General features: G+C 53.4%; 14 protein-coding genes across 26 annotated transcripts; 7 read left to right on the plus strand and 7 right to left on the minus strand.

Moving 5' to 3' along the window:
• Positions 1 to 1,117, minus strand: KVP17_004442 (uncharacterized protein; the record flags this gene model as incomplete). 2 transcript variants are annotated; one of them, XM_068522635.1, is given in 2 exon segments in its annotated part: positions 18 to 33; positions 42 to 1,117. In XM_068522635.1, coding segments are annotated over 2 exon segments (1,092 nt in total).
• A 123-nt stretch (positions 1,118 to 1,240) lies between these two features.
• On the minus strand, positions 1,241 to 3,100 carry KVP17_004435 (uncharacterized protein; the record flags this gene model as incomplete). The annotated part of the gene is made up of 1 exon (XM_068522622.1): positions 1,241 to 3,100. The coding sequence occupies one exon, from the start codon at positions 3,098 to 3,100 to the stop codon at positions 1,241 to 1,243; it is 1,860 nt and encodes a 619-aa protein (XP_068377270.1).
• A 154-nt stretch (positions 3,101 to 3,254) lies between these two features.
• KVP17_004431 (uncharacterized protein) lies at positions 3,255 to 4,664 on the plus strand (the record flags this gene model as incomplete). 3 transcript variants are annotated; one of them, XM_068522614.1, is made up of 3 exons in its annotated part: positions 3,255 to 3,784; positions 3,812 to 3,881; positions 3,909 to 4,664. In XM_068522614.1, 3 exons carry the CDS (start codon positions 3,255 to 3,257, stop codon positions 4,662 to 4,664), a joined length of 1,356 nt encoding a protein of 451 aa, XP_068377262.1. The 3 variants fall into 3 exon arrangements, with proteins under 3 accessions (XP_068377262.1, XP_068377261.1, XP_068377263.1); XM_068522613.1 differs by lacking the exons at positions 3,812 to 3,881; positions 3,909 to 4,664 and having other exon boundaries at positions 3,255 to 3,788; XM_068522615.1 differs by lacking the exons at positions 3,255 to 3,784; positions 3,812 to 3,881 and having other exon boundaries at positions 4,338 to 4,664.
• Positions 4,665 to 5,022: 358 nt separating this feature from the next.
• On the minus strand, positions 5,023 to 6,207 carry KVP17_004433 (uncharacterized protein; the record flags this gene model as incomplete). The annotated part of the gene is made up of 1 exon (XM_068522618.1): positions 5,023 to 6,207. One exon carries the CDS (start codon positions 6,205 to 6,207, stop codon positions 5,023 to 5,025), a length of 1,185 nt encoding a protein of 394 aa, XP_068377266.1.
• Positions 6,208 to 6,393: 186 nt separating this feature from the next.
• Positions 6,394 to 7,786, minus strand: KVP17_004427 (uncharacterized protein; the record flags this gene model as incomplete). Of its 2 annotated transcripts, XM_068522603.1 has the most annotated exons (2): positions 6,394 to 7,724; positions 7,753 to 7,786. In XM_068522603.1, the coding sequence occupies 2 exons, from the start codon at positions 7,784 to 7,786 to the stop codon at positions 6,394 to 6,396; spliced, it is 1,365 nt and encodes a 454-aa protein (XP_068377252.1). The 2 variants fall into 2 exon arrangements, with proteins under 2 accessions (XP_068377252.1, XP_068377253.1); XM_068522604.1 differs by lacking the exon at positions 7,753 to 7,786 and having other exon boundaries at positions 6,394 to 7,665.
• An 84-nt stretch (positions 7,787 to 7,870) lies between these two features.
• Positions 7,871 to 8,870, plus strand: KVP17_004428 (uncharacterized protein; the record flags this gene model as incomplete). 2 transcript variants are annotated; one of them, XM_068522607.1, is made up of 3 exons in its annotated part: positions 7,871 to 8,081; positions 8,108 to 8,430; positions 8,457 to 8,870. In XM_068522607.1, the coding sequence occupies 3 exons, from the start codon at positions 7,871 to 7,873 to the stop codon at positions 8,868 to 8,870; spliced, it is 948 nt and encodes a 315-aa protein (XP_068377255.1). The 2 variants fall into 2 exon arrangements, with proteins under 2 accessions (XP_068377255.1, XP_068377254.1); XM_068522606.1 differs by lacking the exon at positions 7,871 to 8,081 and having other exon boundaries at positions 8,397 to 8,870.
• Positions 8,871 to 8,972: 102 nt separating this feature from the next.
• KVP17_004443 (uncharacterized protein) lies at positions 8,973 to 9,995 on the minus strand (the record flags this gene model as incomplete). Its single annotated transcript, XM_068522636.1, has 1 exon — positions 8,973 to 9,995. The coding sequence occupies one exon, from the start codon at positions 9,993 to 9,995 to the stop codon at positions 8,973 to 8,975; it is 1,023 nt and encodes a 340-aa protein (XP_068377282.1).
• Positions 9,996 to 10,118: 123 nt separating this feature from the next.
• KVP17_004438 (uncharacterized protein) lies at positions 10,119 to 11,492 on the minus strand (the record flags this gene model as incomplete). The annotated part of the gene is made up of 1 exon (XM_068522628.1): positions 10,119 to 11,492. One exon carries the CDS (start codon positions 11,490 to 11,492, stop codon positions 10,119 to 10,121), a length of 1,374 nt encoding a protein of 457 aa, XP_068377274.1.
• A 62-nt stretch (positions 11,493 to 11,554) lies between these two features.
• On the plus strand, positions 11,555 to 13,010 carry KVP17_004441 (uncharacterized protein; the record flags this gene model as incomplete). 2 transcript variants are annotated; one of them, XM_068522633.1, is made up of 2 exons in its annotated part: positions 11,555 to 12,745; positions 12,774 to 13,010. In XM_068522633.1, the coding sequence occupies 2 exons, from the start codon at positions 11,555 to 11,557 to the stop codon at positions 13,008 to 13,010; spliced, it is 1,428 nt and encodes a 475-aa protein (XP_068377279.1). The 2 variants fall into 2 exon arrangements, with proteins under 2 accessions (XP_068377279.1, XP_068377278.1); XM_068522632.1 differs by having other exon boundaries at positions 11,993 to 12,787.
• Positions 13,011 to 13,046: 36 nt separating this feature from the next.
• Positions 13,047 to 14,510, plus strand: KVP17_004437 (uncharacterized protein; the record flags this gene model as incomplete). The annotated part of the gene is made up of 1 exon (XM_068522625.1): positions 13,047 to 14,510. One exon carries the CDS (start codon positions 13,047 to 13,049, stop codon positions 14,508 to 14,510), a length of 1,464 nt encoding a protein of 487 aa, XP_068377273.1.
• Positions 14,511 to 14,537: 27 nt separating this feature from the next.
• On the plus strand, positions 14,538 to 16,467 carry KVP17_004429 (uncharacterized protein; the record flags this gene model as incomplete). 3 transcript variants are annotated; one of them, XM_068522609.1, is made up of 3 exons in its annotated part: positions 14,538 to 14,887; positions 14,915 to 16,245; positions 16,274 to 16,467. In XM_068522609.1, 3 exons carry the CDS (start codon positions 14,538 to 14,540, stop codon positions 16,465 to 16,467), a joined length of 1,875 nt encoding a protein of 624 aa, XP_068377257.1. The 3 variants fall into 3 exon arrangements, with proteins under 3 accessions (XP_068377257.1, XP_068377258.1, XP_068377256.1); XM_068522610.1 differs by lacking the exons at positions 14,915 to 16,245; positions 16,274 to 16,467 and having other exon boundaries at positions 14,538 to 14,891; XM_068522608.1 differs by lacking the exon at positions 14,538 to 14,887 and having other exon boundaries at positions 15,054 to 16,364.
• Positions 16,468 to 16,670: 203 nt separating this feature from the next.
• On the plus strand, positions 16,671 to 17,975 carry KVP17_004436 (uncharacterized protein; the record flags this gene model as incomplete). Of its 2 annotated transcripts, none has more annotated exons than XM_068522624.1 (1): positions 16,671 to 17,975. In XM_068522624.1, the coding sequence occupies one exon, from the start codon at positions 16,671 to 16,673 to the stop codon at positions 17,973 to 17,975; it is 1,305 nt and encodes a 434-aa protein (XP_068377272.1). The 2 variants fall into 2 exon arrangements, with proteins under 2 accessions (XP_068377272.1, XP_068377271.1); XM_068522623.1 differs by having other exon boundaries at positions 16,725 to 17,975.
• A 70-nt stretch (positions 17,976 to 18,045) lies between these two features.
• Positions 18,046 to 19,854, minus strand: KVP17_004439 (uncharacterized protein; the record flags this gene model as incomplete). 2 transcript variants are annotated; one of them, XM_068522629.1, is made up of 1 exon in its annotated part: positions 18,046 to 19,854. In XM_068522629.1, one exon carries the CDS (start codon positions 19,852 to 19,854, stop codon positions 18,046 to 18,048), a length of 1,809 nt encoding a protein of 602 aa, XP_068377275.1. The 2 variants fall into 2 exon arrangements, with proteins under 2 accessions (XP_068377275.1, XP_068377276.1); XM_068522630.1 differs by having other exon boundaries at positions 18,046 to 19,755.
• A 27-nt stretch (positions 19,855 to 19,881) lies between these two features.
• KVP17_004434 (uncharacterized protein) lies at positions 19,882 to 23,355 on the plus strand (the record flags this gene model as incomplete). Of its 3 annotated transcripts, XM_068522619.1 has the most annotated exons (2): positions 19,882 to 20,938; positions 21,035 to 23,355. In XM_068522619.1, the coding sequence occupies 2 exons, from the start codon at positions 19,882 to 19,884 to the stop codon at positions 23,353 to 23,355; spliced, it is 3,378 nt and encodes a 1,125-aa protein (XP_068377267.1). The 3 variants fall into 3 exon arrangements, with proteins under 3 accessions (XP_068377267.1, XP_068377268.1, XP_068377269.1); XM_068522620.1 differs by lacking the exon at positions 21,035 to 23,355 and having other exon boundaries at positions 20,020 to 20,949; XM_068522621.1 differs by lacking the exon at positions 19,882 to 20,938 and having other exon boundaries at positions 21,058 to 23,355.
• Between the last annotated feature and the right edge of the window lie 11 nt (positions 23,356 to 23,366).

The following is a 23,366-nucleotide window of genomic DNA, read 5'->3' on the forward strand; positions in this document are numbered from 1 at the left end:
GCGTGCTCTCCAATCCTTTAGGACAGAGCCTGGCTGCTAACACAAGCAGCGGCATGAACTGAATCTCTGCAATCATTTCGATCGCCATCTGATCGGTTGAGAGGAACAGCTCGTCGGGCATTCCCATCTGGATGTCCCACCGCTTCACGGCAACAAGTGACAGCAGAGAGAGGGGTGTCAGAGCCAGAGTAGAGTACAACATCAGCGTTCGGATTCCAACGCGATGACCGAATTTAGCGTACCACAGGATCCCCCCCAAAGCCGCAATACACTGAACACTCTGCAACCGTCCGATAGTCTCCGCTGAGAATCGTAGCCGGTCCGTCATGAAGTAGAAAAGCGGCGTCGCACTTGATGGCAGGGCCATAAACGCGAACATGAACATCGCCGCGCCTCGGACGGTGGAATCCTGTAGAACCTCTTGCAACCGTAGGCGCTGGTGCTTGAGGATGTCCTCGATGGACTGTTCAGTTCGCGGAACGGCTGGCTCGTAGTGTAAGAATCCTGCGGCAAAAACGCTGAGCGGAATCATGGAGGCCAACAAGAAAGTTTCTTTGCGAGTGAAGTGCAAGATTAAGAGGCCGGACACGTACCACGTGATAGCGAATGCTAGGCGGCGTATGGCAAAGAAGGAGCAGATGTCCCTTTTGGTCTCGTTTGAGCTGGCAACCATGCCCTCCCCCACCGCTGAGCACATGGCGCACGCCAGCGAATGTGCAAACAGCAGGGAGCATGTCATACATGGCGATCTTTGACCAACGAATCCCAGAACAACCAGGCACACAGTAGATATGGACGAGGCTACACAGATGTACACTCTCTGAGATAGCACTCCCCACCGGGTTGCATCAGACGCCACGGCTAACAGGGGTTTCAACGCCCACGGTAGCCGGTACAGCATTTGGAAGAGAGTGAGCTCTGCTGGTTTCAAATGGAACTCATCCTTTAGCAAGTAGACCACACTCAAGTTGATAAGCAGGTCGGCAGCTTGCATCGTAGCCACTGTATGGGGTATGAAGCCCGAGCGCTGTTCGTCCTTGAGCTCAATGCTGTCAGTGGTCGATGCATCCGACAGGCCCCACTTGAACTCTGACTCAGACTCATATGCGTTAGTCATAATAGAGATTAGATAGTATCTTCTTGTGGTGCGTCTACCGATGAGCGCAGCTGATGGTGCAGTTGATGGTGCTTAACGTTCTGACTTCATGTGGAGCCTTTTCGTCAGAAAATTGGAGTTCACTCAGCATAAAAAACACAACAAGGCTAAAAACAAAGCTGAAAATCCGGAGGCAAAAATGGGGGCCCCGTCAGTCGTGAGGTTATCTCCGGAGTCGCTCACATGAGATTCTGCAGACACGTCAGACGTGACGGCGACGGTTGTAGTCACTGTGTCCATCGATGTGGTTGGTGCCAAATATGTGGGAAGAGTAGGGAAGCGGGTGGTGGTGGTCACGCTCGACTGGAGTCTTCGAATGAGCTCGGCGGCGTCGAGAATCCCCGAGTTGCCCTCATTCGGTCGGATACGATTGTAGGGTGCACTGGATATCACTGCCTCCCGCAATTGATCGTGTGGGAAGTGTGGGAACATTGACCACGCGTTGGCAACCGCAGCGGCAACCAACGGTGCAGAGAAGGATGTGCCATCATTGAACCTCTCGCCGCCGATTTCGGAGGATGACATGGCGATTTCCTGTCCAGGAGCAAATACATGCGATACTCCCTGACCTAGATTGGAGAACCACGCCGGTCGCCCCGTATAGTCAGTCGCCCCGACAGAAATGATGTTGGGCACATTATACATAGCAGGGTAGGATCCGTCAACTGTGAAGCCGTAGGAGGTGCATGGTCCCTCGGCAATATTGCACCCTTCGTTGCCGCTGGCGGTGATGAAGACATGGCCCGCTTGGTGAAGCTTTGTGATAGCGTCCAGCTCGGCCTGACTGGGTTCCACACCGCCGTATGAATGGTTAGAGATGCGAAACGTATCTGAGTTCTCAAGCAGAAAGTCGAGCGCGGCTAGCATAGGCGAAATAGGCATCCAGCCGTCATCAGTTGCAATTTTCAGGCAGTGCACTCGGCAATGGCGACACGTGGCCGTTAAACCCTTGTTATCGTTGCTTCGCGACGCGATGAGGCCGGCAACGTCCGTTCCGTGGTAGTGGGGCGAACCCCCATGGGTGTCATTGTCGTTATCAGCGAAATCCCATCCCTGGCAGTTGTCTACCAGCCCATCACCATCTGAGTCGGCTTGGTTGTAATCACAATCTTTGCTTGGAGTCCAGCGAAAGTCAATATCCGTCCCAATTGCGCATTCGCTGTCGACAACAGCCACGTCAATAGGTGCCGGCACTGGCAAGGCATCCATTGCTTGCCAGACTCCAACCCAGTTCATCCCTACATTGGTCAAGTCACCTTGCTTCTTGCTCCCCATAAACCACTGCACCCGGGCCAAAGGATCCTGGAAGTCACCGGCAATCGCGTTCCAGTCAACAGGTGACTTAGCTGAGTCCCACTCCGCCTCAACACTCCGAACAGACTTGTACACTCGTTTTTCCGTAGCTACCTCAGCGCTGCGAACACATGGCAGTACATCGACCAGCACCCGCATTAGCTTCTGAAGGTTGGCGGCAGGTACCACATCAACGACCAAGTTTTTCAGGTAGCTGGGGGCGATCTCCTCTGGGAGGTCGTTTGAGTTGGTCAAGAGGCTTACACCTGCCAACGCGGCCCCCATCACCTTATCCCGGTTGTTATGAATGTCCGTGGCTTCGATGCTCTTCAGGGAGTACTTACCTCTAGGCGAACGACCCGCTTCTAGCTTCTTCGCAAACTGATTTGAGAGATCCTCGACATTCGCCGTTTCCCACGAATTCAGCCGCCGCCCTCTGACCTCAGAAAATTTGGCGAGCTCTGAAATCGCGTGATTCTGCTTCGCATTTAGGGAAAAGCCTTTAGACTGTCGACCAGTGAACACATTGACAACGCCATACAGATCCTCCAAGGGCATAGAGGCGGCAGCCAAGCATATTTCGTCCCAGTTCACAATGAAATCTCGGCGCTTCGTAGCGGCGGCAACCGCGATTAGTACCGAGGGCCTCATGCACAATGACTGGATTCTGTGAATTCCTGCTGGGATCATTCATACGGCTGACCAAGTATTGGTGTTCTCAGTATCTTGAAGTCCCACGGCAGCTAAGATAGACTGGGGTGCACTTATTTGAATGACGCTCACGTAACACCCTTAACTACTGATTATGGCGTCGGTTAGGAAGCTGTCTATGGGCCTGATTGTGCTGTGTTGCGTCCGACTGCTCGTCATGAGCATCAGAGGCAGACTCCCATCTCTTGCCGTCGTCACGAAACTGTCCAATGAGAGTGCATTGTTACCTGAATGGCTGGAATATTACAGAGCACAAGGCGCCTCTCGAGTGCTAGTGTTCACTGAGGTCTATCCCGGCTCAAATGAGGACCTGAAACGGGACGCAGCAGCGGTGATGCTGTTGAGCTTGCTGTACAAGGATAACGGCATTCCCCAGTATCTTGAAGTCCTGCCTTCGCAAGCACTGGCGTTTCCTGAGAGCTTCTATGGTCACGTTGCTGCGGAGTTGCATGAGTCCTCTAGGGACCATCACCGACTTTCTCAGCCCTGGGCCCTACGCTGGGCCATTGACAAGTACAAGCAGACGTTTGACGTCTTGCTGCACGTGGACGTTGACGAGTTCGTAGCTCCGCGGCTGGCGCGGAAGACGATCCCCGAAGCTATGGCCGCCGAAGGATTCGCGATGTGAGCCCCGTCGATCTCAGCACACAGGTCTGCCTCGTTGATGGCGAGCGTGGGGTCGCTTTATATTCCGCCAAAGGTAATTGGTTCAGGTGGTCGCGTAGGGTGTTTGGGGCGTTGACGACAGCTCTGGAATCCTCACGTGGAAGTCCAGCCCAATGAGGACAACGGCGAGGTCTCACTGACGTTCGACCCCAGAGATGCTCAGCCGTACGAGCCTCTGTACGATCACAACGAACTTCAACAGCGCCTGAGGCGCGATTTCCGCCAGCGGTATTCTTTGCCGTTCACCGGGCTTACGTATCCATTGTTGGTCGAACAGCAAACAGCAGGAGTTGAAGTGGACACATCCAAACACGGTCTGCTCAGACTGAAGGAGGAACTCGGTCCTCTTTTGAACTGCTCAGCTTGCCCGCCACCCTCGTGGCTCACGACGAACGGGAAGTCTCTTCACAACCTGATACTTCGGAGGCAACCACCTCTGGGGCGGTTGCTGGGAATTACTACTGGTTGTGCACGGCCCTGGGTGCACGCGTGCCCTGACAAGAAGCAAATTATGCGTTCGAAAAATCTCGTCCTGGAGCATCACCTCTTCAGCAGCCTTGAGCGACGATCAAGTAAGCTGCCCACTTGGAGGCGACAGTCGGAGGCGCATGTGCTGGGATACGCCTCTGACCCTCAGTATCTGAAGCTTGACCAATACTTCTCGTCACAACCACAGGTCGATAAGTCTATTGTCGTGAACCGAGTGAAAGAAGGTCTAAGACGACTGGGAGCCAGACCAGTGCTTATGCGACTAGTGCCGCCTGAGCTGGTCAGCAACGTCACAGCGCACTCGGAAGACTTTCCGTTAAATGAACTTGTGGAGTCTATTGCTCCGTAAAAGTCATAAGTGAAGTCGTTCCGAATTAATCAAATTAACAGCGGATGGTGAGAGACTGAAGGCTGAGTCATCCAGGCGCAACCTGCAGAGAAGATCGGTGGATCGCGTGTCAATCGTAGACGTCCAGCACAGAAATCCGAGCCTCGTTCACGACCTACTGCAAGCGCTAGCGGAATGCCCATGCTTTGGTTGGAGTCCACTCACGCCTATAAAGTGTGAGAAACCGCGGGTGAGCTAACACAGAACCGCAACCCAAGTCTTTCTCGGTGCCCTCGTTTTCATGACCAGTGTCGTGTCGTTGCACGTGCTGGCGAAGATAACAAGATTGATCGCTAAGGGTTTCGCGTGATTTTGAACATCATTCACCTCTTTCGCTTGGCAGCGGGGAGGGCATCACAGTCATCAATGGGCTAGGCACCATGAACACACAAGGGGGCATGAGCGATGATGGTGGGAGCTCATGAGTGGATATCGCTTGCATAACTCCGGCGCCTAGATTACGCATGCTGGGTACTGCTGCCGATGTTGGGCTTGCCATGTGCACCGAGCTCATGATGGGGCTCACCACCGGTGACAGCGGATACGCTGGCTGTAATGGGTACAGTTGTGGGAGGCTCGCCACAGTCTGGGCGGCCCGAGCCAGCGGACTCGTCATGCTGTCATTGTACTCCTGCCGGGCGTTGTTGAAAGCTGCAGGCGGCAGCTGAAGGTTGGCGGGCCCATCGGAGTGTGTGGTCGTAGGGCGAGACTCCGGCTGAAACATGGAGATGTAGGGTGTAACGCAGTGGGAAAGCGGCTGCAATGTCTCCTTAATAGTTGCCTCATCAACCTTAGACTCGTAGGCCTCCAATATGGTCAGCGCCAGCTGTTTCAGCGCCATCTGTGCATTAGTCACGCCGTGTGATACTTTCCCCAGGAGCTGCTCAGTTGAGAGCTGAGCAGGTAAATACGCGGCAGGTGCCGGAGGAGTGTACTGTGTGAAGAGTGCCCTGAGCCCCACCATGAAATAACTCTGCGCGCTAGGGCTAAACGTTGGAGACCCCATGGTGTAGTAGTCGTGAGGATACTGCACGGGTTCCCCATAGGTGTCATGCTTCTCATAGGAGGGTTGTGAGTCGGAATACTCCATGTGTGTGTCCTGACGAGACAACGAAGGTGGACTCTCATGTGCAGGGAAACCCTGCGGAGGGTAAGCATCAGGGTCTCCTTCGTAGCTGCCCACGGAATCGCGACGGGTCCGAACCGCCCGTCGAGGCGAGGACACCTCCATGCTCTTCGACGCCCCTAAATGCGTCGGCGGCAGCGGATCCACGCTCACGCTCTTATGGCGCTGTATATCCTGGTGGCCATGGGCATGCCGACAGTTGTCGCCTTGTGTGCATTTTCCCTTCCGCCACTGATGGCAAGCCTTCGTCTTGTAGAAGAAGTCGGTGATACGGAGGTCACGCTGCGAGTGCGCAAATCTGCAGTCATCTCCATCAGGACAAGTCCCATTCTTGTACCTTTGACACATACGGGTCTTCTCTGCATCCGTATGCACCATGAAATTCACCTAAGTTCGGAGGCGTCCGCAACTCCGCCTCTGAGTGTGCAAAGCCACAGTTCTCTCCACGAGAGCACTGGCCTGTGGTCATCATATGGTGGCATAGCTTGGTGCGTGTCAGAAGTCCATGAATGCTCTTTCGTTGAGACTCGTCCATCAGTCAGTTTTAGTGAATTTTCGCACACATTAGCTTGTAATCCCCCTTGTGAAGTAATCAATCCTCACAGAAGGCACCAAGGCAACCGCCCCTACTAGACCTGACACAGCCAGGAAGAAGAAGAATCCGTGCCACCCCCACGTTTGGGTGATCAGAGGGCACAGAATGCCTTGTAAGGTGCCTCCGAACGAACCTAGACCGTTGACAATGCCTGCTGCAGTCGTCAACGCCGGGGATGGTTTGCCATCTGATGCACCTGATGGCTTGTAGCGTTCCAAAACAACAGACGGACTGGACGCCCCCAGTAACGTGTCCGCGCCGGCAATAAAGAAACCGGTGACGATCACCACAGAGAGCACCAACTGCGTAACATAATCCGATGCAACAGGAAGGGTGCAGAGGAAAGCCAGCACGAACAGGCAGCAGCACGACATCACCATAGCCAGCATCGCCACAGTCAAACACCGCTTTCCGAAATACTCGTCAGCAACTCGACCAGCGAAGACTGCACCGACGACGCCGCCAATGTCGAAGAGAATTGACGCGTAGCCTGCAGGCTCCGGTGAGAGCCCAAAATGCTCAGCGAGGAAGTACGGCAGCCAAAACAGAAGCCCATAGCGGGTCAGCTTCGTAGTGAAGTAGGCGAAGGAACAATGAACAATGTTGGTTACTTGGAAGGTTTCGAGAAGGGTAGCAGGGGGTGGCGGTGGTACCAGCTCAGTTGGTGCCTCTGCGTCCAGTCGATGGAGCTCGATACCTGCTTCAGACTTGGAAGGCTTCATGGCTGTGTCAGAGGGTAGCCAGAAATAGAGAGCATTGGCATTCAAAAGGGTAAGGACTGCTGCAAACAAGAAAGCGCTACGCCAGCCATAGTGGCCGCAGATGTACGCAGAGAACAACGTCGACAGCACACTTCCAAGTTGCTGGCATGTGGACCAAATCCCCAGATAGGTCGACTTGCTGGTGACCGGAATATGGGGGCTGAGGACATCTAAGAGCAAAGCGAAGACAGGTGCATGGGCAACACCTTCAATCAGCCAACACAGCGAGAATTGGGCTGGCTCACGAGCGACGCCAAAAAGATGGCAGAAGACTGCTGCAACAGTGAAACATGTAACCAGCAACTTCTTGGTGCCAATCCGAGGAGCCAACGACGGCAGCAGCACCTGAAAAACAGCATAGCTGCCAAGGAACATGGTGTCAATCAGGCCGAGCGCGTGTGAGTCCACCGGGGGATAGAGGGAGCCGTCAACCTTGATGAAAGGCTTAGCAATCGAGAAAACTTTTCGAGAGACGTACATGACGGAGTAGGAAAGGTAGGTCAGCGAGAAGAACACTACCAGATTCCGCTTGGGACTGCCTGGGTTCCGAGCTGTGGATGCACTCACCCTTGACGCCCAAGAGGTAGTCTATTCTCCGCATCGTCTGATTTTTCACTGAATATTAGTGATAGTCAACCACTTTGCTGAGGGCACAGCAGTATTGTTCAGGCAATTCGAACTTTTGATGGCGTTAGGAGTCTACATCCTTCAGTCTGTCAACCGTCCAGAGACATCGTACATAGGTTTCACGAACCAGCCTAAGCGGCGGCTGCGGCAGCACAATCGGGAGATCAAAGGAGGCGCAAGAAAGACAGCTAAGAGTCGGCCATGGATGATGACCCTGGTCGTGTCCGGTTTCATGTCCACAGTGCAGGCTCTCCAATTTGAATGGGCATGTGGGGCGTCACGGCTGTTGACACAGTGAACAACCCACGGAGGAGTCGTCTTTTCACCACCAGTCCCAAGAAGCGGAAGAGCTTCTCGGCGAACATTGAGAACTGCATTCGTCTCCTAGCTTCTCCAAAATTCCGTGCCTTGGGGCTCAACGTGTGGATTTTGGAGGAGTCCGCCAGAGTAGCCTTCCGAAAATGTCAATCCGCACAATTAGTTGACACGTGGCCTCTCGTGGAGGTATACGAAGCCAGCTTCGAGGCCATGTTAGAAGGTTGGCCAGAGGTGGAGTTCGAAGCAGGCTTCGAGCCAAATTCTGCATGTGTGGCCTGCGGCAACGATTTCCTCGTGGAGGTGAGAACGCCTCCAAGGGCACACAGCGTCCCGTTCTCCGATGTCGCGAGTGCAGTGGGGCCTTTCATCCAGTGTGTTTGGCAAGGCAGTCCTCCACGCTGGTGCCCGACAAGAAGGTCGAGTGCCCCCTATGCCTCGTGGATGATTACTGGAGATGTTGGGTGAAAAGCCGAGTCACCTTCAAAGGGGGCCTCACCGACGCCTGCTCCGACACTGACGACCCCCCAACTATCTACCACACGCCCCAGGATGCGCCGCCATCAATCGAGGATATCACTGCTGACCAGCCATTCAAGACTGCATGGCAGTCGCTGGAGTACACGAGCCAGGAAGCGCCCAGGAAAATCCTTCGCCGATCGGAACTCGATGCCTACGTCGTCAGCCTGATAGAGTCCAGTGATGAGGACGTCGAGAGGGCGGTGAAACGATTACGGGCCTAACTGAACGTAGCGAGCGGTTAAAAGGTCAACATTTGATATTTCTTCAAACAGGGAATGACTGTTCCATAAAACCACAACTTCAAATCGTATCTAGCATTCTTCTCATTGCACTATGTCCATATCCCTGGACAGCTTCTCATTAACCAGCGTTGATGACTCCTCTACGCAGCACGGGTTCTCCTTCTTGAGTCTCAAGACCCGTTCCAGACACTTCGCTAGGCAAGTAGCTACCACTGGAACCACTCCGACAATCCCAGTTGGATGATGTTCTATGGCTGTGAACACCAAAAGGGCACTAAAGAAGCAGGCGAAGGTCATCATGCTCAGGTCCAGCACACACGATACGGAGAAGAGGTACAGGACAGTTCTATGAGCCAGAATTCCGTCCAACGTCAGAGAAACGAGCGCGCCTGCGAATTGAGGTGGAGAGCTCTCCTTTTGCGTTAGGAGCAAAAAAGCAAGCGTACAGCCCACTTGGAACCCGATGCTAGCGACAAGCACAGCAGGAACGCATCTTTGATGTTGCGGGTCATCACGGACCCTAAAAACCGTCAGCTCACTTCTGCGTCGTGTGGAGAACCGCCGAGCAAGAGGCAGCATCTGAGGGGCAGACAGCCATGAATCTGCCAAGCAAATGGCATCAGCCTCTCCTGACGGCTCCAGCAGCCACGAGCAAACCACCGCGGGAACCCAGAAAGTCGCGATCAAGGCTAAAGCGACAGCTCGGACCATGTATGGCACCTCAACGTCGAAGTTAAAATCGAACACCTGCGCAGACGCTACAATGATAGCAAGCTGCAGGAAGTAGATTGCTTGGGCTCGACCGAGCGAAACGGGTTCCACTAATCGTAAGAATCCAGGAGAGAACAGGAGCAGTCCAATCACAATCGGCAGCACCAAAGCCCATCCTCGAAATACCACCAATGCAACCCCTCCACATGCTCCAATGAGGCTCCATGCTCCGCCGATGAATCCCAACCGCCTTTTTGTTGCCGTCTGTGGTGGTCGGCCCGGTCTGATGCGAAACGCAGCCTTCTGGAACACAAGTCCGAGCAGCAGACACAGCGCCACAATCAAAGAGAGTACAGGAAGAATGACCGCACTAGCGATGGTCATAAAGTTCATTTGAAAGAATTATTGAGGTGTAAAGATCTGAGAGAACCTTTCGAGACTTTTCATACGAATTGGTCACCTTCGTGCCTTTTTATACGAACCGCTACATTTACGGATATCGGATTGTCGTTTTATTTACTTGCACGAAAAACCAGAAACAGCGTCAGAGTTCTGCTTGACGCCGTTTCTGTTAACCGACTTCTTCAAAAAGCAGGCACCCCTCTCCAATCGGAAGGTGAATGCCTTACAAGATCGGGACGCGTTGCAGGCTTGGGCACATTCCAAGACGGTGTCCGCAGACGCCTTTGAGCCATCATCACTCCGGAGCTGCACTCCTGGCAAAAGACGTTCCTTGCATTTCCCATCAAACAGACAGTTCGTAGACCCAGAAGTGGCACCTCGTCGCGATCTCCTGCCAGCATCTGACGTTTTCAGGTAGCATTGGCCTGACTTATCGTACGTGAAAAACTGGCACCGCCTGCGATTCTCGCATTCAGCCGCGCACGCTTCAACAGACGCCGCGCTCGTCGAATCAATGTCGTTCCCCGTAAAGTCCGTTCGCTGTTCAAAGCATTTCGAGCCGAATAAGCACTTCAGACTCCCGGATTTCCGACCGTGTCGCGATTGTTTCTGTCCGTTTGAGAGCATTAGACACGAGTCGTTGTTGGTGTTGTAGGAGAACTTCTTGCACCCTGAGAGATGTCGACACTTCACCGCGCAGTCGTAAACGTCGTTAGCTCGGCCCTTCTTGAGGACGGACCCGTTGAAAACGGTGTTATCGCTGATGCACGACCTTTGCGATGGAGTGCTGGTTGGGGAACCGGTAGGATACGGCCATCTGGTAGTGACGGAGCTGCAATGGCGAGATCCTGAAACAACATCGGCAGCATACGTAGCCAGGTTCCTCGAAGACATTAACGTACACGTCCGTCTGCTTTCCACCAAGGAGAAATACCGGCACCTATCGTTATATTTGCAGTGAGAAGCGCACTCGTCGGGATCATCAGCCCTCAGCACAGCTATCGGAGACCCAAAGTACATGGTGTTATGCTCGAGGCATCCGGAGTTCGCGTTTGCGCCATCCGCGAGCACGCATGCCACGCTGGCAGAGACGACGCCATCACGAGACGAGACATCCTCGAGTCTGCTCTTCAGATGGCACTGGCCTGAGAAGACCTTGTAAGATATGGCCCCACAACCTCGCACCTCTCGGCATGCCTTGGCGCACTCGTAGGGACTGTTGCGACGAATCACCCTTATGTTGGGACCATTGATGACCCTGTTCAGATGATAGCACGCGTTGCCAAAAGGGCATCTCGGGCACCAGACATCTCGTTGCGACGGGTATAGGCGAGAGCTGCTTGCGAGGAAGGAGTCACCATGGAACCAGGATGAATCCAGGTGGCTGCCGTTGGGTTCCTCCCACTCTGTGGGGGGGTACGAATGCTGCTGGCTCCACTGAACAGACGCGAGGCCTACGGTGATCGGAATGACAAATAGTGACAACATCACAGCTGTTGATCTGTTGATTAATCAGGTGTGATACCTTCGCAGACCCCACATCTCTAATCATGAATTCAGAGGCGGCCTGTCGTAGGGTCGTGGCGCTCGTTAGCGCCGTGCAGCTGGCACGGCTGGTATTTGGGGACCGGTCCGCATTGACAAGTCTCCGGAAAGAAGTGGAGAATGGGAAAGATGAGTCCTGTCGCCGTTTTGTGGTGTCATCCCTGCTCCCTGATATCATGAGTGTGCTCTGTAGCTGTTCTATGAGGGTTGCCAGTAGCCCCATGCCAACTCTACTGCTGGGCGCGATAAAGCCGTCAACTCCAGGAGTCCAACTGGATTTGGAGGCAGGTGGCCGTGCCCTGTTGGACATTCATGGGCTGACCACCATTTTGTTTAGATTCATTCAAAGCACATTTCTTGGCAGACAGAAACCACTTCGGCGACAGACTACCCAAGAGCCCAGAACGCAATTCCCTCGGTTAATATCCTTGCGCTATTCTTTGATGGCTGTGGAGTTGCCGGACTCAGATGAATCGTCCACAGCGGATGACGATTGCGTGGATGGCGATTTCTTCAGTCTTTGGAGGTTATGCGGATGCTGCGTCAGTGTTCCGCAAAGTGGACCCTTCGACTCTCTAGTAGGAGATTTGAACAGGGCGTTCAAAGTGAAGGAGCCGGAAGATGCAATAGGCACATTAGAAACTTTCCGAGACGCGTTGCTACAACCTCTCACCGACCCGTTGCCTCCCTGGAACGGCGCAGTTCAGCCAGGTGGTCACCCATCCGCCATGGTCGGATACCAACAAAAGAGGCTCATGCTGACTCCTCTATCTTTCAGAAGTGCAATCCCGAGCATTATTGACATCTTCCGAGAATTCCGCTCTTCAGACGACCTGGATGCCGCCCACGTCAGGCGAACCTTCGCTGAATTCAGCCACCGTTTCTTAGATGAAGCCGGCTGGCTTGAAATCGCGGAAGCTTTCAGTCAGCACACTGATGGGATCTGGGTTGGAGCCTTGGGTATGAGCTTCTACCGTCTAATACTAGCGCGGCTTTCCTCTATGACGACCAGGGAGGAGACTGTGGTGTACAACGCTGACGAAGTCATCGATGTCAACGAAACGCAGGTCAATGAGACCCTTCTTGAGATGCCTTTAGCCCACCTGTTTGTACTTCTGCTCGAGAACTACAACGGAACTGCAGAGCAGCAGCTGGAGGTGGAGGCGCTGCTGAAGAACCGTGAAGAGAGATATCAGGTGATGGGTTGGGGCCGTAATGATGCAGTCGTCCATCACTAGCCTCACCAACTCCCTTATCGAGTCTCAAACTTCGCAGGCCAGAACGGAGCAATACCTCCAAATGACTAAAGAGAGATTCGATGAGACGGTAACTGAACTGGAGCGTAGCGCCAGCACTGACGTCAACTTGAGTTTTCGGCGCCATATTCAGGAGGTCGAGCTGCTCAAGTGTGAGAAAGCAGCGCTTGAGGAAGAGGTGGAGGTGTGTGCACTGGGGATTTGATACTAGCTTCTCACGCACCGAGGCTACGAACGGACTATGCCCGATATCAAAGATAAGGGGCTGAATCCAATGCTGACTGTGAATCCTTCCTCTCTCCTGACACTTCTACCAGCCCAGTGGTCTGTGAGTTCGCAACCATCAACGTCGCTTCCGGCAGATGAAGTGGTGAAGCCTGAGTTGAAAGCGGCAAGATTCAAGGTGGACATCGAACCCTCAGAGGCGCCTCCAACAGAGGACCAAAATGAGTTCCCCTTTAACGCCTTCCCGGAGGCTCGAGGCCACTCAGCTGTGAGTGATCCCTTCCGAGTCCTCATCAATGTGCAACATCCAAACCCCAGTCGTCCAGTTCTCACTGCCGATTTGATGGAGTACCTGTACTTTCCCTGCACAACTTTGCCGGCTTACTTGGCGAAGACGGCCCAGAACCTGCTGCACGAGGCACGCTCCACACCGGATCTTAGTTTGGCATCACAGCAGAGGTCTGCCGAACGTCAGAGCATCCCTATAACCTGGGCCACAGCTGCGGCGCTGACGGACATAACCGCCATGGGGCACAGCCAGCTCCCAAGTCCTGTGCCATACTTCCTAGTTCTATCAGGGGGGGAGTGGTTCTTCATCACCTTCCAGAATGGCACCAAGAACCGTGACAGGTCCGAGCACTTCTTCGCGGTCGCCTGCGAAATTTGCCATTGCCCTTCAAACCCCAATCTCGTCCCCATCGTGCAGCTGAACTTCTCTCAGGCTGATGTTGCTGCTGTGATCGCTCCAGCAGTAACACCACTGCTGTTGGTGTACTTCAAACATCAACCGCCACTGTTGATCCATTTGTCTCCTCACAGCAGCAGCTGGCTTGGCCGAGACAGCTTCCTTCGGTCGCTGATGAACAGTGTCCCTTCCGATGCATCTGGCGGTTTTGCCCTCCACCCTGTACTTCGAACATCTACTTCCAGGTTCTGTCTTGGGCCAGGCCTCCACGCGTTCGCAACCTGGAACGACTCTTTTATTCTGGTGAACGGAGATGTGCCACTCATGTTACAACCCTCACCAGCATTCCTAGTCCCTTGCCTAGTAGCATTAGGGCCATCGGACTGGGTGGATGACCGCACGGTATACCGCAAACAGCTGGCATCGAAATCGCGGCCTGTGGATCCTAAGCGAGTCTGCGTCTGGGAACGAGGAATGGTTGGATTCCAAGGACGCCATTTGATTTTCGGAAGAGACGTCGACAGTGTCGTCCGGCTCAGTCTCGACGCCCTACAGCTCCTACAGAACTTCAGCTTGAATCTGGGTACTGCAGTTGGATCGCACCGACGACACTTGCATTGCATCGCCGCCGAATTCAACACTAAAATTGTGTTCGGTTGGGAATCTCAATCTGTTCAACAGGCCATGAGTAGTCTTCTGTCAAGCCACAAAATGGCTATAACAACCTTCGAGGACGCGGAGACCAGATTCCGAGACTCACTCCTTCGAAAATTGCACTCGCAGTTGTTGAGTTAAGATTGTATTTTTTAAAAAACCTTATCTATGCCGTTCTCGTCAATTCCTGTCGACAATGTGTTTTTTCCGGTGGATACGGAGTCCTGGATGCAGAAGCTGCTCTTCCGGTCTTGTGGAACAGGGCTGCCAGAGCCAGAAGACGAACATGCCGGGGTACCTTCCGACGTCATCTGGGCCTTAGACAAACCTAACGTTACTCGCCATTGGCGACCGTTCTGGGTGAGCCTGAAGTGGTCACCTTCCATTTGCCAACGACTCCTTGACCTCGCTGCGAAGCAGAAAGTCTGTATGACACCGGACAGAAGACAGTTTTGCAAGGATGTGCTCGACGTTCTCGGTGGCTGCAGCGCAGCCTTACCTGAGATGACTCCATTGCAGTGAGGGAGACGTCGACAGCTATTCAGTTCTATTGTTTTTCTTCGAGTCTGCGGGCTGTTGTTGTATGACGGATGCTCAGAGGTTGTGTGCGCCCTGCAACGAGTTCTGGTGTTTACCTTATTCACAACAGACAATCAGTGGAGACTACCCGAGATCACCAACTGCATGCGGTTTATAGCCGAGGCTGGTGAGTTCGCTCGGATACCGAAGCGATCTCCGCTCTTCTGGACAGACTTTCAGGCTTGGAACGCTCAGTATGGAGTGTCCGCCGCCGTGTTGAAGACTTTGAGACGCAGAGCCCTTCGATGTCCATTCCCCAATGTATTCAAAGAGGTCTTCCAGGAACCTGAGGTGCCAGTCATCCCTGCAGAGGTCGAGAGTGTCGTCAAACTACCAGCTGTGATCGAAGCCACCCCCGAGGAGGGCAACAGTGGAAGTCGAATCACATCGGATTCTGCCCGTTCCTCCCAAAGTGAGGCTGCAAGCGCTGATAACACCATTCAAGAGTTCGAGGCCAGTCTCCAATTTCCTGGGGGACCAGATGCTTGGACGGCCCCTAAGGAAGGGGCCACTACTACCTCTGCCAGTGGTGGGGAGTTTCTCCTCGTCCCTGTAGCTGCTTCAGGGGAGCAATCGTTGTCCAGTCAGTCACTTTCCGATACCGACAGCACAAATATGCACCCAAAACCGGATTCCGCTTCTGTGGCGGCTTATCTTTCGCAGTGGATCCAACTAAAATCCGCGACCTCTGACCTAGTGCCCTTCAAAACGCCCCAAGACATGTCGATCTACGATGGAAATGCCTTTCTTCAGGAAGCATCCCCGGATGATCCATACATGCACGTCCCCACCCTAAAACCCGACACAGAAGAGCCTCCTGTGGTTGCGGTCGTACAACCTACATCCGAGTCCGAATCCGAATCCGAGTATGAATCCGACTCCTCCCTCGCTGAGACCGGCTTGCTTTCAGTGGCCATCCATACGATGTGCAGGCTGAAGTCCTCACTTCCGCGATGCAGCCCTATAATCGTGGAGGATCTGGAATGTGCGGTTGCTATCCAGCTGCACCTGATCCACCTGCATGTATCAGGCCTGTCGATTCTGGCCGCAACGTTATTGCATTGCCTGCTGAAGTCCGCTGGTTTCCTTCCCGAACTGAGTTCGTTCCTCGCTCAACTGGCCTCAGCGGCGCCAGCAACAAAAGAGCTCTCACAGAACTCTGAGGACCATTCAGTACACCTGGAGGATCTCATCCATGTGATTAGAAACTCCGACGTACCTGAACCAGATATCGAAGATGTACGGCTGGAATTCGGACGTGAATGGGGAAGACACATCAAGCTTAGGGAAGAATTCAGTGAGGCACCAAATCTATTCACACTCAGATGCGTTTGCGAACCGAGCGCAGACAGTGTACGACGCAACAGGCCCTCTCACCTCTGTTGGCATCCTCTGTCACGGAACAAACTACTTTAAGTCCCAAATGAGCGAGGTGCAGAGGCTACTGGCAAGCGTGCAGGCATCGTCTGAATCGCTGACGGCTCATGAGAAGTCTGAGTCGGACTGGTCAGTTGTTTAGTTCAAAATCATTCTCTGAAACCGCCGGATCTCATGAAATAATATGGCTTTCGCATCTCGCTTTCTTTTCTCACTTATCTCCCCACTCTGCAGTTGCGCTCGCCTTGGAGACAACCTCATTGTTTAGTTCATAGCATCATGCTCGAAACCCACCGAAACTCATGAAAAAAATATTTCGCAGATACCTTTCGAATCATATACCGAATGAAATTGCATTCGCATCTCGCTTTTCTCGCTATTCTACGTAGCAGTCGCGCCATGGAGACAGCCCTATGCCGCTCTCCAGTCGTCGTGGAGATCGCGGTGGTCCAAGATTTCTCCGCACCGATTTTCAACGCGGTGGTTGCCCATGGATGGTACGACTACATTGGTACCTGGACACAAGAGGTACAGACCAACCTCACCGCCGCTGGAGTGGATGAGGTGCGCTGGGCCATGACCCTTTTCAGCGACAAGCCCGGCACCACCCCTTCCCAAGACACTGCATACCGATTCTTCTCCCCGATGGAGCCCTACTCCACGTTCGTCTCGAAATTGCCTACCAAGGATAACCCTGGCGTGGCCAGTGGAGGTGACCAGGTAGAGGCCGGCTTTGACGCCTGGATTTACACAATGGCGGATTCCCAAGTAGGTTGGACTCGTGCAACCACCGACGCCAAGGGCCGCACCGTCGTTAGAATCCTAGCGAGTGGCACAGACACTTTCTTCAAGACTGCGGACAGAACTCCCTGTCTTAATGACCTCGCCTGGCCGACACCCGAAAACGGCAACAAAGCCTTGCATTGCGCCCGCGTCACGAAGCCCTTTAACCTGGCGAGCATCGACTTCAGCACCGTAGACACCACCGACTATCCTTCGGTGTCGCAAGTGGGAGAGGCGCTGCGCAAATATGATGTGCAGCCCATGGCTTTCAGTCTGTCGTGGTCTTCAATCGCTCCAGAAGGGCATTTCACGCCGCAGCAGGCAAAGGCCAATGACGCCTTCAATCAACTTATGGTGAACAATTACTGGATCCCACACTTCAAAACCATGAAGGTTTCGCATCCCACGGCAATCGTGACAGACCCATTCTACGCTGGGGTGGGAGAGGCTTTCACCAATGCGATAGTTCAGAACATCAATGACAAGACATGCAGCCTGACAACCACTTCTACCACCGCAATGACCACCGCACTGCCTACAGGGCCAAGCACAGGCCCAATGACAACAGGCCCAATGACAACAGGCCCAATGACAACAGGCCCAAGCACGGGCCCACCCACAACAGCCCCAAGCACGGGCCCACCCACAACAGAACCCACCACTAGCACATCGACCACATCGACTACAGAGTCTGCCTCTCGTCCCTGGCTGCACCCTGTGATTATCGCCTCCGTCGTAGGCGGCGTTCTAGTGGCAGGTTTGGCTGGCTGGGGCATCTACTCGTTGCGCACACCGCCAAGCTTGGAGGTGGCAGAGGATATGGAAGGTCTAGGTGAAGGCCGAGACCGCGAAGCTCGAGTGCTTTGAACGTGCATTGTCTAGTTACGTATGAATGCATAAATGAATTCCGTTACATCTTCACACGTAATGTCGAATCTCATGTGATCCACTGCAAGTGTACGCCATGAATGTAGTTGGAATAGAGCCCTTTACCAGCGGCAACAGCAGTGGTCCTGGCTTGACCGGTCAATTTCACCTTCGGCCTGAATTCCTCAAGCCACCTAATGCCCGTGGCTACCATAAGCCTGTGGGAAAGTAGACTCAGACGATGCCCTCTGTTCAACAAGCGAAGGATGAATACAGCGACGATTGTGAGAGGGAAAAGAGGGGCAAGAATCTCGAAAACTCCAAGTTGGGACTGCCCAAAATAGGCTTCAAAGGTCGTACTCATGCTGTCGGTATGAAGCAGAGCCAGGAAATTTAAAACCAACGGAATGGAAAGCCTACTCATCCAAGACGCAAAGAAGAGTAGAGCCACCATGTCCGTATGGTGATGAGGTAGAGGTGAATCTCCCAAATGAAATATCAGCACGCCCCAGTACGTTGTCACAAGGAGGTAAGCCACGAAGACTGAGGTCAGGATCTGCATTGCAAACGAGTTTGAAAGGGAGGTTGAGTCCCTGAGTATCCGTACGTGGTCGAAGGTCCCCGCAAATAGGAAAGGATTTGCAAAAGGCAACGGTGGTGCAGGGGGGGTTGGGGTGGTTGTCGTCGATAGGGGAATTCCGCCAATGTGGAAAGGCTTCGCAAAAGGCCACGGTGGAATAGGTGGGGTTGGGGTGGTTGTCGTCGATAGGGGAATTCCGCCAATGTGGAAGAGGTGAGCCAAAATGCTCCAGCGATCGCCGAAGGGAATGAACAGCGTAGCCTCGCTTAAAATAACGACGACTGACAGGGCCCATAGGGAGATGGAAAGCAGGCTGAGTAGACCTCGCTTCACCTGTTCCCGAGGCATCTGCTTCCTTTCAGTGGAACTTTCCAGGTGACCGATGTCGTGGACGAGCATGTCCCATTGCACACATTTACGATAGGCCATCAATGACAGCCGTTTAGTTCTCTCGTGGATGACAGGTGGCGTCATGGTGAGGGGAGTGAGGTGAAGCGATGACGATGTCGGCACGAATGCTTCCGCGGGGAGAACGGAGGACAAGTCACCATACAAGCTGATTTGCATTTTGAGTTGGGCAACTTCATTACAGATGATGTCCATGTGGTGGCGCCTGCAATCATCCAGCGGTATAAGTAGCCGAGCCCCGTCAACAGCGTAGGACCACTCGAAGAAATGGCGAACAGCCGCTTCACGAGCCTGAGTAACAATAGTGAACTCAATATATTTTGCATCGAGGCGCCCCTCGGGTTGCGCGCGAGAGTGCACCATTCGTGGCAGGGCTACAAGGCCATGGCTTAAGAAAACTGCGACTAACCACAGACCGCTCAGGTTGCTCATCACAAGGCATGCCGACTGGAAGGGACTACCCTGTCCCAGAATCAGGTTGACCAGAGAGAAGCAGAATCCACAGGCCAAGACAGCAGCAAGGTAAGCGGAATTCTTTTCTAAGGAGGTTTTGAGTCGGGATATGGGTGTGAGATCTCCAGCTAGTTCGTATTCCGAGAGGACTGGGATTACGAACCACGAAAGGGTGAAATTCGTCCAGTATATGATCTCCCAAAGTAGTCGCATCTGGGAATTCGCACCTGGCCCGACCTGCGCAAGTCTAAGATCCAATGGGAAGGCCACCAGTGGCACAGTCAACGATATTCCGATGCCAAGCATAGCACACACGAAACTTAGTGAGGCATGCGCCATATTTCGCACCAAATACCGAGAGAGCCGCAGAGAGCTCCAGGCCGCCACGGCCAGCAATGTTGCGAGGGCAATCAGGGCTGCCCCTGTCGCGGGCTCCATAGAGTAGTCCGACAATTGCTAAATTCCATGCTGCTGCCGAGTTGCAACCGTCATCCTTCTGGACAGGCCTTTTTTTCACGCGGCCCTCCGAGCCAAACAACCTCGAGCCGAGGTCTGTTCGTGGGAAACGTCGGCCTTGGGAGAGGGGACACTGCCGAAGACCTTATGGCGTTGGTTGGCGAGTGCGAAGCAGTGTTGGTTGGTGATGGCGTGTACAGCTTCGTTCTGTTTCCGACTCCCGAGGCGGCTTCCCAGTTTCTCAATACGGCGCCGACTACCCTACGTGGCCGAAACGTGAGCTTCTCTCGTTGTTTGTACCTCCCTGACACCGACAAGTTTCAGAGAGCACTGGAGTATCCCGTGAGCACTCACCTGCCTCCAGAGGCGCTGGAGTTTGAGCTAGAGCCTTCCCCTCCAGGACTACATTACCTGCCGGAATTCATCTCTGACGAGGAGCACGACGCGCTAATGTCGTTCATTGATAGCCAACCCTGGATCGAAGGACACTTGAAAAGGCGCGTGCAGCACTATGGTTGTCAGTTCAACTACGTTGACCTGCTACCTCACGAAGACATTGACGTCATACCTCCTATACTTCAGGTACTAGCTGACAAGGTCAGATCCACAGGGCTAGTTTCAGTCGAGTTGAACCAGGTTACCGTAAACGAATATCTCCCTGGCGGAGGTATCGGATTCCATATTGACACGCATTCCCCGTTCAAGGAGGCCGTCGTCATCGTTTCACTTCTCAGTGACATTCCGATGAACTGGAAGCGACGCCCACGCGACGCATATTACGACATCAAATCCAACAAAAACAACTTTGACAAGAAGTTCGACATTCTCTTACAGAAGCAATCACTGACTGTTTTCAAGGAAACGGCGAAATGGGGATGGGAACACGGAATCATCAGTCGCAAAGTCGACGTGCTGAATGGCCGTGTTGTTCCCCGCCAACGCCGAATCAGTATTACCTTCCGCAAGGTGATGGCGGACAATCAGTGTGAGTGCGACTGGCCTGACCGATGCGACGCCAAAAATCCGACGTACCTGGCCGATAAGAGACCCGAGAGAGTGGCTTGTCGTGAGATGTGATAGTGGCTTGTTGTGAGACGTGATTCGTATGTATTGTCTCGACCGGAAAATCAGTAAAAAACGATGGCCAGGAGAGCAGAAGCAGGCACTGAGGCTTGTATGTCGACGATGGGGGCCATTGGGGGTCCCTTTACACCCACAAAGAACCCTGCTTACGTACCGTACAGGATTGATGTATTCGAGGAGCTGTTTGCTGCACATCAGAAGACGATGGAGAGTGTTCCTGAGGAGAGCATCACTGTCGAGTTGCCTGACGGAAAAACGCAAACAGTGATTCGTGGAAAGACGACCCCACTGGAAATCGCTGCTGCTATCAGCGTCGGTCTGGCTAACAATAGCGTCGTGGCTCAAGTAATGCCGGAAGATGGAGCGGAGGAGGATAAAGTCGTGGACGCTGATGGCGACGACGAGTCCGATGATGAAGGCTGTTGCCAATCCAAATCGAATTGGATTCTTTGGGACATGACACGACCTTTAGAATCCAGTTGCAAACTTCGCCTCCTGAATTTCGAAGAACCCGAAGCTCGAAACGTCTTCTGGCATTCCTCGGCTCATGTGATGGGCCAAGCCTTGGAAATGGAATTCGGTGGACACTTGACAATTGGACCGGCGCTGGAGCGCGGCTTTTACTATGACATGTATATGGGAGATACAGCGGTAACCCAAGAGGCGTATGCTGCGGTCGAGGCTCATGTATCTCGAATCCAGAAGGAAGCCCAACCTTTTCAACGTCTGGTCATCACGAAACAGGACGCTCTGCGCCTGTTCAAGGACAACCCCTTCAAATTGCAGCTGATATCATCAAAGGTGCCTGATGGGGCCATGACGAGCGTCTATAGATGCGGTCCCTTCGTGGACCTGTGCCGAGGCCCACACATTGCTAACACGAAACAAGTGAAGGCATTCATGGTTGAGAAGCACTCCTCTGCGTATTGGCTCGGCAAAGCAGACAACGACTCCCTCCAAAGAGTATACGCCATTTCCTTTCCGCAGGCCAAACTTCTGAAGGAGCACAAGAAGCTCCTGGAGGAAGCCAAAAAGCGGGACCACCGCATGCTGGGCAACTCCTTGGACTTATTCTTCTTTGAGACCAACTTCAGTGCGGGCTCATGTTTCTGGTTGCCGGAGGGCACGAAGATTTTCCGTACGCTATGCGAGTTCATTAGGAATGAGTACAGAGTTCGTGGCTTTACTGAGGTCATCTCTCCCAACATCTACAGTGCGGATCTATTCAAGGTGTCAGGTCACTACCAAAACTACTACGACAGCATGTACATGTTTAACGTAGAAGGCAAGGAATGGGGGCTGAAACCGATGAATTGCCCCGGACACTGCCTGATGTTCAAGCACATGCATCCTACGTATAAACAACTCCCCATACGTATGGCAGAGTTCGGTGTTCTGCACCGGAACGAATTGACTGGGAGCCTCACTGGTCTCACACGGGTCCGCCGGTTCCAACAAGACGATGCCCATATCTTCTGTGGCATGAAGCAAGTGGCCGCGGAGGTTCTGGCGGCACTGCAGTTCCTCTTCTTCGTGTACGATAAGTTTAACTTCCAGTTTGAGGTGAAGCTCTCAACGCGACCTAAGAAGGCTTTGGGTTCTCCCGAGTTATGGGCGGAAGCGGAGGCGCAGTTGGAGGACGCTCTGAATCAATCTGGCCTGGACTGGTCCGTGAATCCAGGAGACGGAGCCTTCTACGGCCCCAAGATTGACATTCGCATCAAGGATGCACTGCAAAGGTTCCACCAATGTGGAACCATTCAGCTTGACTTCCAACTCCCTCTTAGATTCAACTTGATGTTCCGAACCCAGGATGTCGCAGACAAGAAGGAAGCCAAGCAGCTCAAGGAACCTAACGAGGCGAAAGACTCCAAGCAGGCAAAGGTTCTGAAGGACGAAGCCACTATGACTCGGGATGAGTCCCTGGCCTACTGTTCTATGGAGACGGATCTGAAGCCAGGACATGCTCGTCCGGTCATCATTCACCGCGCAATTTTGGGATCCGTGGAGCGTATGACAGCCGTTCTGATTGAGCATCTTGGCGGAAAGTTCCCAGTTTGGCTGAGTCCACGACAAGTGAGGGTGCTGCCAGTGGCGGACCGTCATTCCACTTACGCCAACTACGTCTTCAAGCAACTGAACAATTTCGGTTGGCATTGCGATATCGATTTGAGCAACAACACAATTGCGAAAAAGGTTCGCGAGGCCCAACTTGCTCAGTGGAATTACATTCTCGTCGTGGGCGACCAAGAACAAGAGTCGCAAACCGTAACTGTGCGTCGTCGGGATGATCCGAAGAACCAGGATCAAATGAGCCTGCGCGCATTCCTAGACTCCATGGAAGAGAATCGTCTGCCCAACAGCGTCAAGCCCAACATGTTCGAAGAATTCAAACTGTGATGTGTTCATGC

This window comes from the organism of the source record quoted next (assembly GCF_019968985.1).
Source record: "MAG: Porospora cf. gigantea B chromosome Unknown PgB_NODE_196_length_29657_cov_119.325, whole genome shotgun sequence".
In the NCBI taxonomy this organism is placed as follows: Eukaryota; Apicomplexa; class Conoidasida; order Eugregarinorida; family Porosporidae; genus Porospora; species Porospora cf. gigantea B.